The 17,641-nt window shown below is 44.2% G+C and overlaps 1 protein-coding gene across 3 annotated transcripts in view; it reads right to left on the bottom strand.

Moving 5' to 3' along the window:
- LIMA1 (LIM domain and actin binding 1) overlaps positions 1-17,641 on the bottom strand; it is a 103,211-nt gene that overhangs the window by 53,068 nt on the left and 32,502 nt on the right. For all 3 annotated transcript variants that reach the window (XM_030939414.1, XM_010385349.2, XM_030939415.1), the window contains exon 2: positions 15,868-16,009. In XM_030939414.1, coding sequence (XP_030795274.1) covers positions 15,868-15,986 — 119 coding nt within the window. In that variant the 5' untranslated portion in view covers positions 15,987-16,009. The remainder of the gene's footprint in view (positions 1-15,867; positions 16,010-17,641) is intronic.

The following is a 17,641-nucleotide window of genomic DNA, read 5'->3' as shown; positions in this document are numbered from 1 at the left end:
GTGGCACAGCCTATAGTTGATGACATCTTAGATTTCATAAATAATTATTTGTTATTACTTTTATCATTTTGTCATTTTTATTACTTGGATTGGAAGACCTCTGAGAAAAAAATTAAAGTCCTTTTCAAGGAGGAACAGGTTTTCTCCATTTAAAGGCTAAGTGGTCCGGAGATTTGTGCAGGTCCAAGCTGCACAAATCTCCAGACCACCCAGAACAACCTTTTTTTTTTGAGACAGAGTCTTGCTCTGTTACCCAGGCTGGAGTGCAGTGGTGTGATCTCAGCTCACTGCAACCTCTGCTTCCCGATTCAAGTGAGTCTCATCCCCCGGCCTCCCGAGTAGCTGAGATTACAGGCATGCCCTACCACACCTGGCTAATTTTTGCATTTTTAGTAGAGACAGGGTTTCACCATGTTGACCAGGCTTGTCTCGAACTTCTGGCCTCAAGAGATATGCCTGCCTTGGCCTCCCAAAGTGCTGGGATTACAGACATGAGTCACCACGCCTGGCCCCAGAACAACCTTAACCTGGCTTCCTCCAGGCCTCTGAGTCATGTACTGAAGTCAGCACCATCAAGTGGAGAATCACCATTGTATGCCTCTCCTTGGGCCTGCATTAGCAGATCTCAGTTAGCCCCACCCCAGAAAAGGGCCCTGTTCAAAGGGCACTGTCCTCTGCCTAAAGGCAGAATTTCAGAATTCACAAGGCGGCATTTGGAGTAGGAGGTAAGAGAAGAAGAAAAAAAGCAGCCTCAGGCCTGGTGCCATAGCTCACACAGTAAAACACTGTCTTTACAAAAAATACAAAAATTAGCTAAGTGTGGTGCACGCTTGTAGTCCCAGTGACTTGGGAGGCTGAGATAGGAGGATTCCTTGAGCCAGGGAGGTTGAGGCTGCAGTGAGCTACGATCACGCCACTGTACTCTAGCCTGAGGTACAGAATGAGACCCTGTCTCAAAAAAAAAAACAAAAAAATAAAACAAAACAAAAAAAAACAGCCTTGATCTCCAGGACTCAAGCAATCCTCCCACTTCAGCTTTGCAAGAAGCTGGGACTAAAGACATCTACCATCACACCTGACTAACTTAAAAAAATTTTTTTTAGTACATATAGGGTCGTGCTGTGTTGCCCAAGCTGAGCTGGTCTCAAACTTCTGAGCTCAAGTGATCCCCCGTCTCAGTCTCTCAAAGTGTTGAAATTATAGGCGTGAGCCACCATGCCCAGCCAAGAAAGAGTATTACATAAAGGGTCTTCCAATTCTATCACTTTTTTTTTTTTTTTGAAGAGTCCTGCTCAGTCCCCTAGGCTGGAGTATAGTGGCGTAATCTCGGCTCACTGCAACCTCTGTCTCCCGGGTTCGAGCGATCGAGTGATTCTCCTGAGTAGCTGGGATTACAGGTATGCGCTGCCATGCCCAGCTAATTTTTGTTTTTTTAGTAGAGATGGGTTTCACCAAGTTTGCCAGGCTGGTGTCGAACTCCTGACCTCAAGTGATCCACCAGCCCTGGCCTCCCAAAGTGCTGGGATTACAGGTGTGAGCCACCATGCCCAGCCCCCAATCCTATCACTGTCTAATTTTAAAGTCAGATATTAACAAGCATCTTGGTCACCATGTAGATATTGCTCTGCAATTGAGCAGAACTCTCTAATAGGGTAGGGTAAAAGGACTACCAAAAATTTCTGGCACTTCATTGACCATAACTAGGAAGAAAGTGGGATTAGAACTGCTATGATTCAATTGACAAGCTGAAAATATATTTGCAACTTATATTACAGACAAAAAATTAATTTCCCTAGAATATAAATAACTACTAATCAACAGAGAAATGACAACTGAATAAATAAAAAGGCAGATATAAACATACAGTTCACGGCCGGGTGCGGTGTCTCACGCCTGTAATCCCAGCACTTTGGGAGATGGAGGTGGGCAGATCATCTGAGGTCAGGAGTTGGAAACCAGCCCCGCCAACCTGGCAAAACCCTGTCTCTACTAAACATACAAAAATTAGCCGGGCGTGGTGGCAGGCACCTGAAATTCCAGCTACTAGAAAGATTGAGGCACAAGAATTGCCTGAACCCGGGAGATGGAGGATGCAGTGAGCCAAGATTGCACCACTGCACTCCAGCCTGGGTGACAGAGCCACACTCCGTCTCAAAAAAACAAAAACAAAAACATACAGTTCACAAAAAGAACGTCTCATGGTCTTAAACAGAAAAGATGTTCAACCTCAAAATGCAAATTCAAACAATGCTAAGAACATTTTACCTATCAAATAGGAAAATATTTTTTTTTCTTTTTTTTTTTTTTGAGATGGAGTCTCACTCTGTCGCCCAGGCTGGAGTGTAGTGGCGCGATCTCGGCTTACTGCAACCTCCGCCTCCCGGGTTCAAGTGATTCTCCTGCCTCAGCCTCCCAAGTAGCTGGGATTACAGGTATGCACCACCACACCCAGCTAATTTTTTTATATTTTTAGTAGAGATGAGGTTTCACCATGTTGGCCAGACTGGTCTCCAACTCCTGACCTCAGGTGATCCGCCTGCCTCAGCCTCCCAAAGTGCTGGGATTACAGGCATGAGCCACTGCATCCGGCGAGAAAAGAGTTTCTTAAAAAGCTAATATGCAGGGGGTTCCCTTTCTCAGCTTGGAGTCCTTCTCCCTCTGTCTCTGTATGGGGAAGCTTCTTTTTCCTTCTTTCTTGCCTAATAAACACTCTCTGCTCCTTAAAACCACACACACACACACGCATGCACGCACATACACACGTGTGTGCATACACACAATGCACACAGCAAATATGCAGTTGGGTTGGGTAGCTCATGCCTGTAATCCCAGCGCTTTGGGAATTGGAGGTGATAGGACTGCTTGAGGTGAGGAGTTTGAGGTTGCAGTGAGCTGTGACTATGCCACCGAACTTCTGTTTAAAACAAACAAATAAACAAAAAAGGCTAATATGGGACATTGGTGAGGGTATGGGGAAACAGGTTCTGTCTTACATTGTTGGTGGGAAGGTAAATTGGTAAAACCTTTATAGAAGGCATTTTGTCTATGACTTCTTTAATATTTGCCAAAATTATAAAAGCACAAATGTTATAATTTACCAATTCTTTCTGCTACCAGAATTTATCCTATAGATACACTAAAAAAATTTTTCATTTTAGATTTTTTTTTTTTTTTTTTTTTGAGACGGAGTCTCACTCTGTCGCGCGGACTGGAGTGCAGTGGCCAGATCTCAGCTCACTGCAAGCTCCGCCTCCCGGGTTTTACGCCATTCTCCTGCCTCAGCCTCCAGACTAGCTGGGACTACAGGCGCCCGCCACCTCGCCCGGCTAGTTTTTTGTATTTTTTAGTAGAGACGGGGTTTCACCATGTTAGCCAGGATGGTCTCGATCTCCTGACCTCGTGATCCACCCGTCTCGGCCTCCCAAAGTGCTGGGATTACAGGCTTGAGCCACCGTGCCCGACCATATTAGATTATTTATCATAGCATTAAATATAACAGCAAAAGACTGAGAACAACCTGAATGTCCATTAGCAGAGGAGTGGTAAATTACAATGTATATGTATAATGAAAGGGAAGGTGGTAGTGATCGTACAATAATATGAATGTACTTAATGCCACTGAACCGTATTCTTAAAAGTGGTTGGCCAGGTGCAGTGGCTCATGCCTATAATCCCAGCACTTTGGGAGGCCAAGGCGGGTGGATCTCCTGAGGTCGAGAGTTCAAGACCAGCCTGGCCAACATGGTGAAACCCTGTCTCTACTAAAAATATAAAGATTAGTTGGGCATGGTGGCTCATGCCTGTCGTCCCAGCTACTCGAGAGGCTGAGGCATGAGAATCCTTTGAACCCGGGAGGTAGAGGCTGCAGTAAGCTGAGATCACACCACCGCACTCCAGCCTGGGCAACAGAGTGAGACTCGGTCTCAAAAAAAAAAAAAAAAGAAAGTGGTTAAAATGGTAAATTTTATGTTATATACTGTGTATTTTACCACAGTTAAAACAAAACAGTATGGTACCAGCATAAACACAGATATATAGACCAATGGAACAGAACACACAGCCCAGAAATAAACCGTTACATGTATGGTCAAATAATTTTTTGACAAGGGTGCCAAGACCATCCAGTGGGGAAAGGAAAATCTTTTCAACAAATGGTGCCGGGAAAACCGGATAGCCACAGGCAAAAAAATGAAATTGGACTACCATATACAAAAATTAAGTCAAATGGATCAAAGACCTAACTATAAAAGCTAAAACTATAAAACTCTTGGTTGAAACATAGGGAAAAAGTCTCATGACATTGGATTTGGCAATGATTTTTTGAAATTTATTTTTTGTTGTTTTTCTTTCTTATTTTTGTTTTTCTTATTTATCTTATTTTAATTTTTTATTATCTTTTGATCATCTCATCATTATAAGATTTGGTAATGCCTCATTGGAATACAACACCAAAAGCACAGGCACAAAAGAAAAAATAAACTAGACTTCAACAAAATTAAAAACTTTTCTGAGGGTTGGCGCAGTGGCTCATGCCTGTAATTTCAGCACTTTGGAGGACAAGGTGGGCGGATCATGTGAGGTCAGGAGTTCAAAACCAGCCTGGCCAACATGATGAAACCTTGTCGCTACTAAAAACACAAAAATTAGCCGGGTGTGGTGGTGGGCATCTGTAATCCCAGTTACTCGGGAGGCTGAGGCTGCTGAATCATTTGAACCCGGGAGGCGGAGGTTGCAGTGAGCCGAGATTGTGCCACTAAACTCCAGCCTTGGCAACAGGGCAAGACTGTGTCTCAAAAAAACAAAACAAAACAAAACAAACAAAAACAAAAAAACTTTTGCGCATCAAAGAACACTATCAACAGGCTGAGTGCAGTGGCTCATGACTGTAATCCCAGCACTTTGAGAGGCCGAGGTGGGTGGATCACTTGAGGTCAGGAGTTCAAGACCAGCCTGGCCAACATGGTGAAACCCTGTCTCTACTAAAAATACAAAAATTAGCTGGACGTGGTGGTGGGCACCTGTAACTCCAGCTACTGAGGAGGCTGAGGCAGGAGAATCGCTTGAACCTGGGAGGCAGAGGTTGCAGTGAGCCAAGATTGCACCACTGCCCTCCAGCCTGGGCGACAGAGTGAGTCTCTGTCTCATGAAGAAAAAAAAAAGAACATTATCAACAAAGTAAAAATGTCCCATGGAGTGGGAGAAAATATTTGCAACTCATATTTGAGTTTTAAAGTAACAAAAATGAGATAATGTAATACATACTATTCTGCTTCTCCCTTTCTCCATTTCAGAGAGAAATTCAGAGAAGCTGACATTTTAATTCAAGAAATACTTATTGCTGTCTACTATGTTCCAAGCACTAGAGAAAAAGTAATGAAAGAAATAACCAAAACAGACATAATATCTGCTCTCAGATGCTTACAGTTTAGACACTAAAAACAGAAGCACACAAATATACATACATACACATACACACACACACAGTGGTAAGTCCTTTGGAAAAAAAAGAACAGGGTATTATTAAATAACAAAGGAACACAATTGAGAAAGGAAGAGGGAATCAAGGAAAGCCTACTTATATCAATTAGCCTGATTTGATAATTCCACAATGTATTCATGTATTAAAACATCACATTGGCCAGATGTGGTAGTTCATGCCTGTAATCCCAGCACTTTGGGAAGCTGAGGCAAGTGGATCAATTGAGGCCAGGAGTTCAAGACTGGCCTGGGCAACCTGGAGGAACCCTGTATTAAAAACACAAAAATTAGCCACAGGCACATTGGTGTGCACCTGTAGTTTCGGCTACTCGGGAGACTGAGGCGGGAGGATCGCTTGAACCTGGGTAGTGGAAGTTGCAGTGAGCCAAGATAGCGTCACTGTACTCCAGCCTGGGTGATAAAGCAAGACTCTGTCTCAAAAAACAAACAAAAAACCATCGCATTGGACCCCATAAATATGTAAAATTATGATTTGTCAGTTAAAAACAAATGGACAAGTACGATGGCTCAAGCCTGTGATCCCAGCACTTTGGGAGGCCAAGGCAGGCCAATCGCTTGAGCCCGGGAGTTTGAGAACAGCCTGGGCAACGTGGCGAGACCCCATCTCTACAAAAAAAAAAAAAACAAATTAGCAGGGCTTGGTGGCATGCGCCTGTAGTCCCAGTTACTTAGGGGGCTGAGGTGGGAGGATCACCTGAGCCCAGGAATTTGAGGATGCAATGACCCCTGATGGTGCCACTGCACTCCAGCCTGGGCAACAGAGTGAAACTCTATCTCAAAATAAAATAAAATAAAATAAAATAAAATAAAATAATTTTTAAAAGGAGCGCCTCGCTGAAATGTGTAGGCTGTAGGCTGAGACGTGAAGTTTGACCAGATGAAGTTAGCCAGACAAAAAGAAGGGTGGAAAGCATTCCAGGAACAGAAAAACACCATGTGCAAAGGCCTCAAGGCAAGAAAGTGTCTCAAGTGTATAGGGTACACAAAGAACTCCAGTGTGGCAGAAGCTCGCTGAGAGGCAAAAGGGCAGGCGATGAGGCGGGAAGCAGGGGTGAGCCATGCAGGTCATGCTGAGGACTTTGAATTTAATGGTAGGATGGTCACTGATTCGTGTTTTTAAAAGAGTGCTCTGGAGTGTGGAGAATGGACTGGAAGGGGCTGAGAATGGAGGTGGCATTAATGAGAGATAATGCTGGCTGGGCTGCAGAGATAATGGCGCTAGAGATAAAGACAAGTGAATAGATTTGAGATACATTTCGAAGAAGAATCAGTAGGGTGGTAATGAGACGGGGAAGAGAGAATGATTCCTAGGTTTCTGGCAGCTGAGTCAATGGAAGTAATGCTTCCTGGGACGCGGAATTGTGAAGGAAGAGCAAATTTGGAAACGGGGAAGAGCAAGAGTTCAATGTTAGCCATGTTAACGAAAACATCCATTTGGTGGGAGCAGTGATGAGATGCATGTGTCCAGAGCTCAGAAGAAAGCTCTGAGCTAGTTGTACGCATTCAGGACTTATGTGCCCACGGATTGTATTAAAGCCACAGGAGTAGATGACATCTGCAAAGAGTGTGTAGTGTGAGAAGATGCCTGGAACTCAGTCCTGGAGACTAACATTTCATCAGTCGGAACAGATAAGAGAGACTGACAAGGAAGAGACAGAGAGGGAGGAGGAAAATGATGAGACTTCCAGAGAAGCCAAGAGAAGCAAAAATGTGGGAGGGAAAAAGTGGTGAGAGTTCATGTAAGATAAAGACCAAGAAACATCCCTTTGATTTAGCAACACAGAAGTGTTTGGTAATCTTGGCAATCCTTTTTCATTATAATTAATTCACCCATATTCCTTTAACGGGCATTTGGATTGTTTCCAGTTTTTCACCATTGCAAATAATGCTTTGGTGAATGTCCTTGTACGTATATTTTTCCCACTTGTACTTATATATCTGTCTAAGAGATTCCTTAAAAGTGAGAATTCAGGGATACAGTGGATTGTAGCTATTATAAAAAGGAACTTAGAACTGGCCTTGAACTTGCGTTTCCACACCTCTTGGATAATCATCTACAGTATATTACAGCAATAATACAATATATGAAAACTAGAACCAATTGGCAGACAGGTTTATATTTAGCCAACTGTTCTCCAAGGCAAGGTATTTACATTGTGGTTAGTTGAGTAAATAAGCTCAGAGGTTCCCTTCCCTTTAGTGTCTAACAGAAACATAGATTTAAAAAAAAAATCAAAATACTTCTCATCTTTGGCCCTGTCCTTTTAGCATGGAGGCATCTGTGAGACCAGGTGTATACACCAAAGGCTGTCTTCAATCCTGTTCTCAAACCCCTACTCAAATATCCCCACCTTTTATTTGTAATGAAGTTCCTGCTAAATAGTAGGTAACAGGGAGAAAGGCTCTACACCACCACTTTCTTCCAAGTTCAATCCTTGGTACTTTTATATTTTGTACTCTTAGATTGCCACAAGACTGAGGCTCAATACTTCTGAATTCAGTGTTCAGGCCTCAGACTTTTCTCAGAGGCCCTTACAGCAACTAGCATTCTTCTGACACAAAATGTGAAGGACACAAAATGGTGGCACCATTTTGAAGATTCAAATTTGAGAAAATAAAACACTTGCAATAAAATTTCTGTAATTAAAATCTCGTTCCTCTTTCCTTCCCAGATTTTTCTTTTGAGACAGAGTCTTGCTCTGTCGCCCAGGCTGGAGTACAGTGGCACGATCTTGGCTCACTGCAAACTCTGCCTCCCAGGTTCACGCCATTCTCCTTCCTCAGTAGCTGGGACTACAGGCACCCGCCATCACGCCCGGCTAATTTTTTCTATTTTTTTTTTTTTTTCTGAGACGGAGTCTCGCTCTGTCGCCCAGGCTGGAGTGCAGTGGCCGGATCTCAGCTCACTGCAAGCTCCGCCTCCCGGGTTCACGCCATTCTCCTGCCTCAGCCTCCCGAGTAGCTGGGACTACCGGCGCCCGCCATCTCGCCCGGCTAGTTTTTTGTATTTTAGTAGAGACGGGGTTTCACCGTGTTAGCCAGGATGGTCTCGATCTCCTGACCTCGTGATCCGCCCGTCTCGGCCTCCCAAAGTGCTGGGATTACAGGCTTGAGCCACCGCGCCCGGCCTTAATTTTTTCTATTTTTTAGTAGAGACAGGGTTTCACCATGTTAGCCAGGATGGTCTTGATCTCCTGACCTCGTGATCCGCCTGCCTTGGCCTCCCAAAGTGCTGGGGATTACAGGCGTGAGCCACCCCGTCCGGCCCACATAAGGAATTTGATCTCTCAACTGCTCACTAATGCTCAGCTGTGGGGCAGGCAGCTGATGGAAGATGCTAAAATTATCTGGGGAGTAATAACAGTGTCTCAAATTTTTCTGAGGCCAGAAAACAGAGTTCCTGAGCCATGACTCTTGCTTGTATGCCCTCAAATAGAGCAAAGGGAATGCTGAGCCAAAGAGGGAAAACGGAAACTCCCAAGGTTTGGGCAATGTATTTTCTTCTGGAAAAATTTCACCACTAAAATGTTACAGAGAAGCGAAAGAAGAGGAAGTTAACCAGGCCAACTTGAAGGTCAACTTTTTTCTTATTGAAGGAAGAATAGTCACAAAAAACTAAATATGAACGCTCTTTTTTTTTAAGATAGGTTCTCACTCTGTCACCCAAGCTGGAGGGCAGTGGTGCAATCACAGTTCACTGCGTCCTTGAGCTTCTGGACTCAAGTGATCCTCTCAACCCAGCCTCCTCCTCTTTCATGGAACTAGGAATGGGTGAAGTTATAACAAAAACAGGAGCAGCTGTGATAAGGTAGAGGCATGCTGGCAGGGGGTGAGCTTAGGGTTCTTCGTGCTGTGTTCATCAGTTCTACCATCTTGGTGTGTGACCTTCAGTCACAATTGTTAATCCTCAAGCTCCTAATCTGTCAGAGTGGGGCAAATGCTAGCCAGATCAGTGGTTTCAAGCTCTGCTAGCTGCAGAACCCTCTCTTCAAATGCTGTCTTATGTAGAACCTAACCTTTACAAGGGATCAAAGCAGGATTGCTGGAATGGAAAATCTAAAGGGCTGGGCCTGGGATCTGGGCCTGGGCTTAGCCCTTAGGGTGTTCCAATTGTTGGAGAACTGGCCCTGAGATTCCTCTGAAGACCACAATTAAGATAGTTTAAAAACTACCAGGCTAGATTCTCTTTAATTCCAAAAATGTATGAGTCAAACAAATTCCACCCAAAGAGTCAACTGTTATCAAATGAAGGATTATATTATGCTGAAGTCAGTGGTGAGTGAAACCAAAGCTAGCTATTCAAATGGACGTATCAATAGGAACTACTTACCTCAAATGTAATGACTGTTATAGAGGCTTAGTCAGAAAAATAAGTCTACAGCTACAAAGGACCATGGGACACAAGCTCTGATGCTAGAAAAAGTACTCTTCTATACATATAAACATAAAAAGCACTGTTAGCAATTAGAAAGTAAAGCTGACTAGGCCGGGCGCGGTGGCTCAAGCCTGTAATCCCAGCACTTTGGGAGGCCGAGGCGGGCGGATCACGAGGTCAGGAGATCGAGACCATCCTGGCTAACACGGTGAAACCCTGTCTCTACTAAAAAATACAAAAAAACTAGCCGTGCGAGGTGGCGGCGCCTGTAGTCCCAGCTACTGGGAGGCTGAGGCAGGAGAATGGCGTGAACCCGGGAGATGGAGCTCGCAGTGAGCTGAGATCGCGCCACTCACTCCAGCCTGGGTGACAGAGCGAGACTCCGTCTCAAAAAAAAAAAAAAAAAAAAAAAAAAGAAAGTAAAGCTGACTTATCTACAAACATCAGCCAGATTAAGCTTCCTCCAAACATCACTTTCATATTAATCTCTGATCAGAGACCTCCTAAGTTTTCCTACTGTTTTTAGCTAGGCTTGTATAGGACTTACTATTTGCAAACCCCATAATATAAAGCCACTAGGTGTTGGAAACAGACATTAGTATATGCTTTGTGGAAAACAGTCCTGTAGTCTACAGCCATACCACCCTGAACGCGCCTGATCTCAACTGATCTTGGAAAATAGTCCTGCAGTCGTCTTTGGGAAGCTACAGTGAGTGAACCTTAAAAACCTTAAGTAATATTAGCAACGTGTTTCCACTGAGTATAAAACCTAGAACAGAAATCCAGGCTGATTTCCTGGTTTTCACTCCCATCAGTATAAACCACCACCTGTCCTACTTCTATGTCTTTACCTCCTGTTGCTCCCCTTCCTCTGGAATGTCTCCAGCATTCTCCAAGCCTACCAAATGACTCTATTCATCTTTCCAAACCAGTTCCATATGTTAAGCACATCAGAAGAAAAATATGTAACAGGAACAAACTCAAATATTAACTTGAACAGGTTACTTCCTTTGCCTCAATTTTCTCAACTATAAAAGAGGGGTAAAGCCCCTTCCTCATATAGTTTTTGTTAGGATTTGAAATAGTATATATTTTATATATTTCTTTTCTTTTTTTTTTTTTTTTTCCTGACACAGAGTCTCACTCGGTTGCCCAGGCTGGAGTGCAGTGGCGTGATCTTGGCTCACCACAACCTCTGCCTCCCAGGCTCCAGTGATTCTTCCACCTCAGCCTCCCAAGTAGCTGGGATTACAGCTGCACACCACCACCGCCCAGCTAAATTTTTGTATTTTTTTGTATTATTATATTTTGAGACAGAGTCTCGCTCTGTAGCCCAGGCTGGAGTACAGTGGTATGATCTTGGCTCACTGCTACCTCTGCCTCCCGGGTCCCGGTTAAGCAATTCTCCTGCCTCAGCCTCCCAAGTAGCTGGAATTACAGGCACGGGCCACCATTCCCAGCTAATTTTTGTATTTTTTAGTAGAGACAGGGTTTCACCATGTTGGCCAGGCTGGTCTTGAACTCCTGACCTCGTGATCTGTCCACCTCAGCCTCCCAAAGTGCTGGGATTACAGGCATGAGCCAGTGCGCCTGGCCAAAATAGTATGTGTTTCTGTCAAGGGTCTAGCATGGTGCCTGGCACACTGATTCTAATTAACGGGTTCAGGATTGACAGTTTTGCAATCCTTTCAGTTTCTCCTTCATGGAGAAAAGACAGTGAACCTAGTATACCATGAGAAGGAACTGTGAGATCCCTCTGCATTTTCTCTCTGCAAGATTAAGAAGGCCCTAAAAGTTGGAAGCCTTTTCCAACTTCTTAACTCTCCTTGGTGCTACTATAAGACCCAAATCCTAATGAAAACTGGCTGGGCTGGACAATGACAGAATAGGGTGGTGAGAAAGGCACTGGGGAAGAGGTGAGAGCCTCACTGAAGTGACTGAGTTGGGCAAGGAAGAAAGTGAGGCCAGGAAGGGGACTGACATCCAGTGCTGGGTGTCCTGGTGAAGTCAAAACACAGGGTCACTGGGAATAAGAGTTAAACAAGTGGAAAAATAGGAGGCTCCAATCAAACAGTAGGTTCTCCAAATGCACCATTTCAGAGAAGGATTCTGAGTGATGATAGGTTGAGACTGGAGGCAGAGGCATGGGAGACAATATGCAGGTTACAGAAACGGGGAAGATAAAGAAATTATGAGTCCAGGTCAGGTGCAGTGGTTCACACCTGTAATCCCAGCACTTTGGGAGGCTGAGGCAGGAGGATCGCTTGAATCCAGGAGTTTGAGACCAGCCTGAGCAACATAGTGAGACACTGTCTTTACAAAAAATAAAAAATTAGATGGGCATGGTGGTGCATGCCCGTGGTCCTAGCTACTTGGGAGGCTGAGGCAGGAGGACTGCTTGAGCCTGGGAGGTCGAGTCTGCAGTGAACCATAATTGTGCCACTACACTCTAGCCTGGGTGACAGAGTAAGACCCAGTCACGGAAAAAAAAAAAAAAAGAGAGAAAGAAGAAAGAAAAGAAATTATGAGTCCAAAGTATCAGGCAGGTCACTGATGTGGACCCAATGATTCTTCAATGAGGACACCATTGGCACCAATGGCCCAGGGGGACATTTAGACATGTGTTAGAATCTTGTTGGGTTTTCTCCCCTATCACTTTTTTTTTTTTTTCTTTTTTGGTTGTCACAATGTCATGGGTTCATTTAGAGGAGGGCATCATGATGAATATCCTGCATGGGGAAGATCTGCCTCACCCCAAATGCTATAGCACCCTCAATGAGAAACACTAAAAAAAAAAAAATGTTAGAAGCCAGCATCCCCTGGAGGCTAGCACGCCACTGCAATGAAGGGGAGGATAAGAGTGCAGTATAGTTAGATGTGAGCCTGAAAGCACATGTCTCGAACTTCAGAAGCAGGCACGAGAAACAATGAATGGGAAACAGTATGGAGATATAAGAGAGTAGCAACCCTGGCCCCCAAAATATTTCAGGGAAGCATGTGCAGAAAGGGCAGGCAGCCAGGCCGGGTGCAGTGGCTCATGCCTGTAATCCCTAGCACTTTGGGAGGTCGAGGTAGGCGGATCATGATGTCAGGAGTTCAAGACCAGCCTGACCAATATGATGAAATCCCATCTCTACTAAAAGTACAAATATTAGTCGGGCGTGGTGATGTGCGCCTGTAATCCCAGCTACTCGGGAGGCTGAGGCAGGAGAATCGCTTGAACCCAGGAGGCAGAGGCTGCAGTGAGCTGAGATCGCATGACTGTACTCCAGTCTGGGCGACAGAGCGAGACTCCATCTCAAAAAAAAAAAAACAGAAAGAGCAGGCAGCCACTGCTCAAACACAGAATGCATGTCATGCATGTCAAGGGAAAGCCAAGTTTAGTTAAAGACAGGTGGGGCTAAAGAGGGTGAAAAGGGTAAGAATGTGGAGAAGTTTCTCTGCAGAACAGGGAGTTTCCAAGTCCCATTAATCACATCTCAACACTGTCTGATATCCTTCTCTTTCCCTCTATCCCTGTTCCCCCTTGACCCCCAACAGCTTTCACTTGGGTTCCCAAGAGAGCCTCATAAATTGTCTCCACATTACCAATCTCTCATCTTTCTAACATAGCTTTACACTCTTGCCAGAAGCCTCCTTCTAAAATACCAGTCTGATCGTGTCACTCTCCCCACATGAAAACCAATTGTGTTCACTGTTTTTTTTTTTTTTTTTTTTTTTGAGACCGAGTCTCGCTCTGTCGCCCAGGCTGGAGTGCAGTGGCCGGATCTCAGCTCACTGCAAGCTCCGCCTCCCGGGTTCACGCCATTCTCCCGCCTTAGCCTCCCGAGTAGCTGGGACTACAGGCGCCCGCCACCTCGCCCGGCTAGTTTTTTGTATTTTTTAGTAGAGACGGGGTTTCACTGGGTTAGCCAGGATGGTCTCGATCTCCTGACCTCGTGATCCGCCCGTCTCGGCCTCCCAAAGTGCTGGGATTACAGGCTTGAGCCACCGCGCCCGGCCTGGTTTTCTTACTAAATCCTAACCTTAGCAGAGCATCCGAGGTCTTCCATCTGGCCCTAAATGAATTATACCAGTTCCTTCTCCCTTTTGTATTTCTCCATGCCAGACTGCTTGCTTTCCTATTCCCTTTATCATGTTCAGCTTCCATAATCCTTTGCTTCAATCTCCTTAGACTTGACTCATTCCGCTTCATGTTCAAGTTCACTGCTTTGACTCCACAAGTCCATCTCTTCCACTACCAGGGCTTCTTAAACTTCCCTGAAGGTAAAAATTACCTAGGATACTTGTTAAAAACATAATTTCCTGGACTCTATCCACATATACCGAATCAGAATACAGGATGATTTTAAAACATGTCCAGGCCAGGCACAGTGGTGCGTGTCTATAGTCCCAGCTACTCAGAAGGCAGGGGCAGGAGGATCGCTTGAGCCCAGGAGTTTAAGGGTGCAGTGAGCCGTGGCCACACCACTGCACTCCAGCCTGGGTGACAGAGTGAAACCCCGTCTCAACATTTTTTTTTTAATTAAAAAAATTTAAAATGTCCAAAATTCTGACACTCCTCCTATCACAGAAGGTGGAGTCAAATTGCCCTCCTCCAAAATGAGTCAGCTTTAGTGACTCACTTCTAATGAAGCGAATGTGGTGAAAGTGATACTGTATGACTTCCGAGGCTAGGTCATAAAAGGCAACACAACTTTGAACTCCCTCTTTTGTTCCCTCCTTCCCTCTGTCTCTGGATGCTTGCCCTGGGAACTGAGCCAGCAAGCCAAACAGCCACATGGAATGGCCATGTGTAGGTATTCCTACCATGGCCCCAGCTGAGATCCCACATGACAGCATCAACCGCCTGACTTGTGAGCCAGCCAGCCTTTTGATGATTATGGCTCCCACCCTTTGGGTCACCCTGGCTGATGCTGAGTACAGCAGAGATCCTGCCCAAACTGGAGATTCAAAAGCAAAATAAATTCTGTAATTATTATTATTATTATTATTTTTTAAGACAGAGTCTTGCTCTGTCGCCCAGGCTGTAGCGCAGTGGCACAATTTCAGCTTACTGCAACTGCCGCCTCCTGGGTTCAAGCGATTCTCCTGCCTCAGCCTCCTGAGTAGCTGGGACTACGGTACAGGCATGTGCCACCACACCTGATTAATTTTTGTATTTTTAGTAGAGACAGGGTTTCACCATGTTGGCCAGGCTGATCTTGAACTCCTGACCTCAAGTGATTCACCTGCCTCGGCCTCCCAAAGTGCTGGGATTACAGGCTTGAGCCACCGCGCCCGGCCGGATGTGTTCTAACAAAGTTTTATTTACTAATCAGCAGTCACTGGGCTATAGTATGCCTGTGTAGGTTGCACTTTTCAGCAGAACTTTGTGCAATGATGAAATGTTTCTGTGATGTTCAATACGACAGTCATCAGCAACAAGTAGTTACTGAGCACTTGAAAAGTGATAAATGCAGCTGGTAAACATTTAAAACTAAATTTTCAATGTTATTTAATTGTAATAAACTGAAATAGCCACCTATATAGTGGCTACCACATTGGAAAGTGCAGGTATAGAGAGTGCTTAACACACCCTTCAACCAAATCGAAACTTGCCTCAAAACTCATCTCAACCAGAAAGCCTTCCTGATGAGCTCCTGTCCATGATGCTCTCTCTATCTCTTATTCTGTACCTAATCCTCACTCCTATTCATTTTAGACTTGCTGATATTTTGCTTTATAATTATTTCATAATTATCTTTTTAAAAATAATTTTTTGTGTCTATAACTGCTTCTTCCACAAACTAAACAAAAATTCAAAGACATAGAATGTATCTTCTGATTATTACCCTCCTCCTCCTTCTGCACAGTGCCTCATATAGTGTTTAAAATCCAGGAGGCGCCCAATAAAACTATTTTACATAATGTATTTCTTTCACCAATTTCCCTGACAGGTGGCAATGTGTGCCCCAGACAGATGGTCCTTTTGGACCAGGATCAGCACTTACTTGGAGAATATTTCCACAATAGCCGATGACTTGTTCTTGTTGACAAGAGAAAGTTCTTTGGCCGTTACCCTCAATGACAGTGAGGTCCATTGCCGTCTATTAAATGGAGTTGATTCCATCTTGTCTACAGACACTGAAATACCTATGCAATAAAGAAAGTCAGAACATTAGACACAGAAGAGGATTCTCCAGCATCCAAGGATTGACAGTGGTGTGGTAGAATCCTAAACTTGCAGACCACACTCCTTCACTGTTCTCCCCTAAACTGTGTAACCTTGGTCAAATGATCCAATATCTTTGGGTTGTGGTTTCTTATAAAAGGAGGCCACACCAGATGACCTTTAAGGTCCCTTCCAGTTCCATTTTATGACTGACCCCACTGTGCAAACATCAGTTGGCCTTTCCCTGAACTGAAGTCTGTTCCAAAGTCATATTTGGAGTGAAATGTTCCCCTCTTCTGAATTACATCCCAGGGGAGGTACAATCAGCATTTCAGTAGAGCCAGGTCCAAATTAGTTTCTACCTACATCCAAGTTTCTTTTGGCTGCCCTTTCTCCCCAAGCTCTGCAGCAATGGCCACTCAGTGCCAGGGAGAGAGCTGGGGGCGCAGAGTGGTATAACAGGAAGAGCAGGGCTTTAAGGTGAGACAGACTGGGGAAATCCTAACTTTGTTACCTTGAACATATTATGTAATATTTTCCATTTCACTTTCTTCAGCTAAAAAATGAGGATAATATTTATCTTTAGGAGGTTCTGATATAGATGTAAGGAGATAATATATTTAAAATACTAGATATGTTACAGTAGTATTAAAAGCATTTTAAATATAATTATCATTGACTTTTGTTATAATTCTCATTTTAAAGTCTTTATCAAGGGGAAGTATAATGTACTTTAAGTTCAGGAGACAAACCCTCTTTTCTAACATCCCTTTCAGCCAAAGAATACATAAAGTCATATCCTTGATATCACCTAGTCCCTACCCATTAATCTGGATCGTTTGGTTATTTTGCCCCACTAATTACCAAAGGAAAGGAGTTCCAACCTTTGTCCAGAAGAGGTGAGATTAGAAATGAGTCAACAGTTTCCTTATTTGAAGAGTGAAAAACACAGATTAAAGTACCACTTTGTTTCTGATCCAGGAGTCTTGAAAACTAAAAAATAATAATAATAAAGTACTGCTAATTCACAGCTTACCAGAAGTAAAAGAAAAATAAAGTACTACTTACAGCTCTTGACAACCGAAGAGCATAACTGATCTGGTAGAATGTATGGTTCATCAGGTACTGCTTTCAATAACCTTGACAACCGTAGAACACAGAGGGTATTTAAATCCAGCAACTCAAGCTGCCACTTCACATTAAAAGTCCTGGGTCAGGCTGGGCGTGGTGGCTCACACCTGTAATCCCAACACTTTGGGAGGCCGAGGTGCTGGATCACTTGAGGTCAGGAGTTTAGGACCAGCCTGACCAACATGGTGAAACCGTCTCCACTGAAAACACAAAATTAGCTGGGAGTGGTGGCGCATGCCTGTAATCCCAGCAACTTGGGAGGCTGAAGCAGGAAAATTGCTTGAGGCGGAGGTTGCAGTGAGCCAAGATCACACTATTGCACTCCAGCCCAGGCAACAAGGGTGAAACTCCATTAAAAAAAAAAAAAAAAAAGGTCCTGGGTCAGGCATGATGGTTCACCTGCAATCCCAGCACTTTGGGAGGATAGCTTGAGGCCAGGAGCTTGAGACCAGCCTGGGTAATATAGCAAGACCCCCTCTTCT

The sequence above is a fragment of the Rhinopithecus roxellana genome, chromosome 10, assembly GCF_007565055.1.
Source record: "Rhinopithecus roxellana isolate Shanxi Qingling chromosome 10, ASM756505v1, whole genome shotgun sequence".
Classification (NCBI taxonomy): domain Eukaryota; kingdom Metazoa; phylum Chordata; class Mammalia; order Primates; family Cercopithecidae; genus Rhinopithecus; species Rhinopithecus roxellana.
This window is presented reverse-complemented; position numbering and strand designations above follow the sequence as displayed.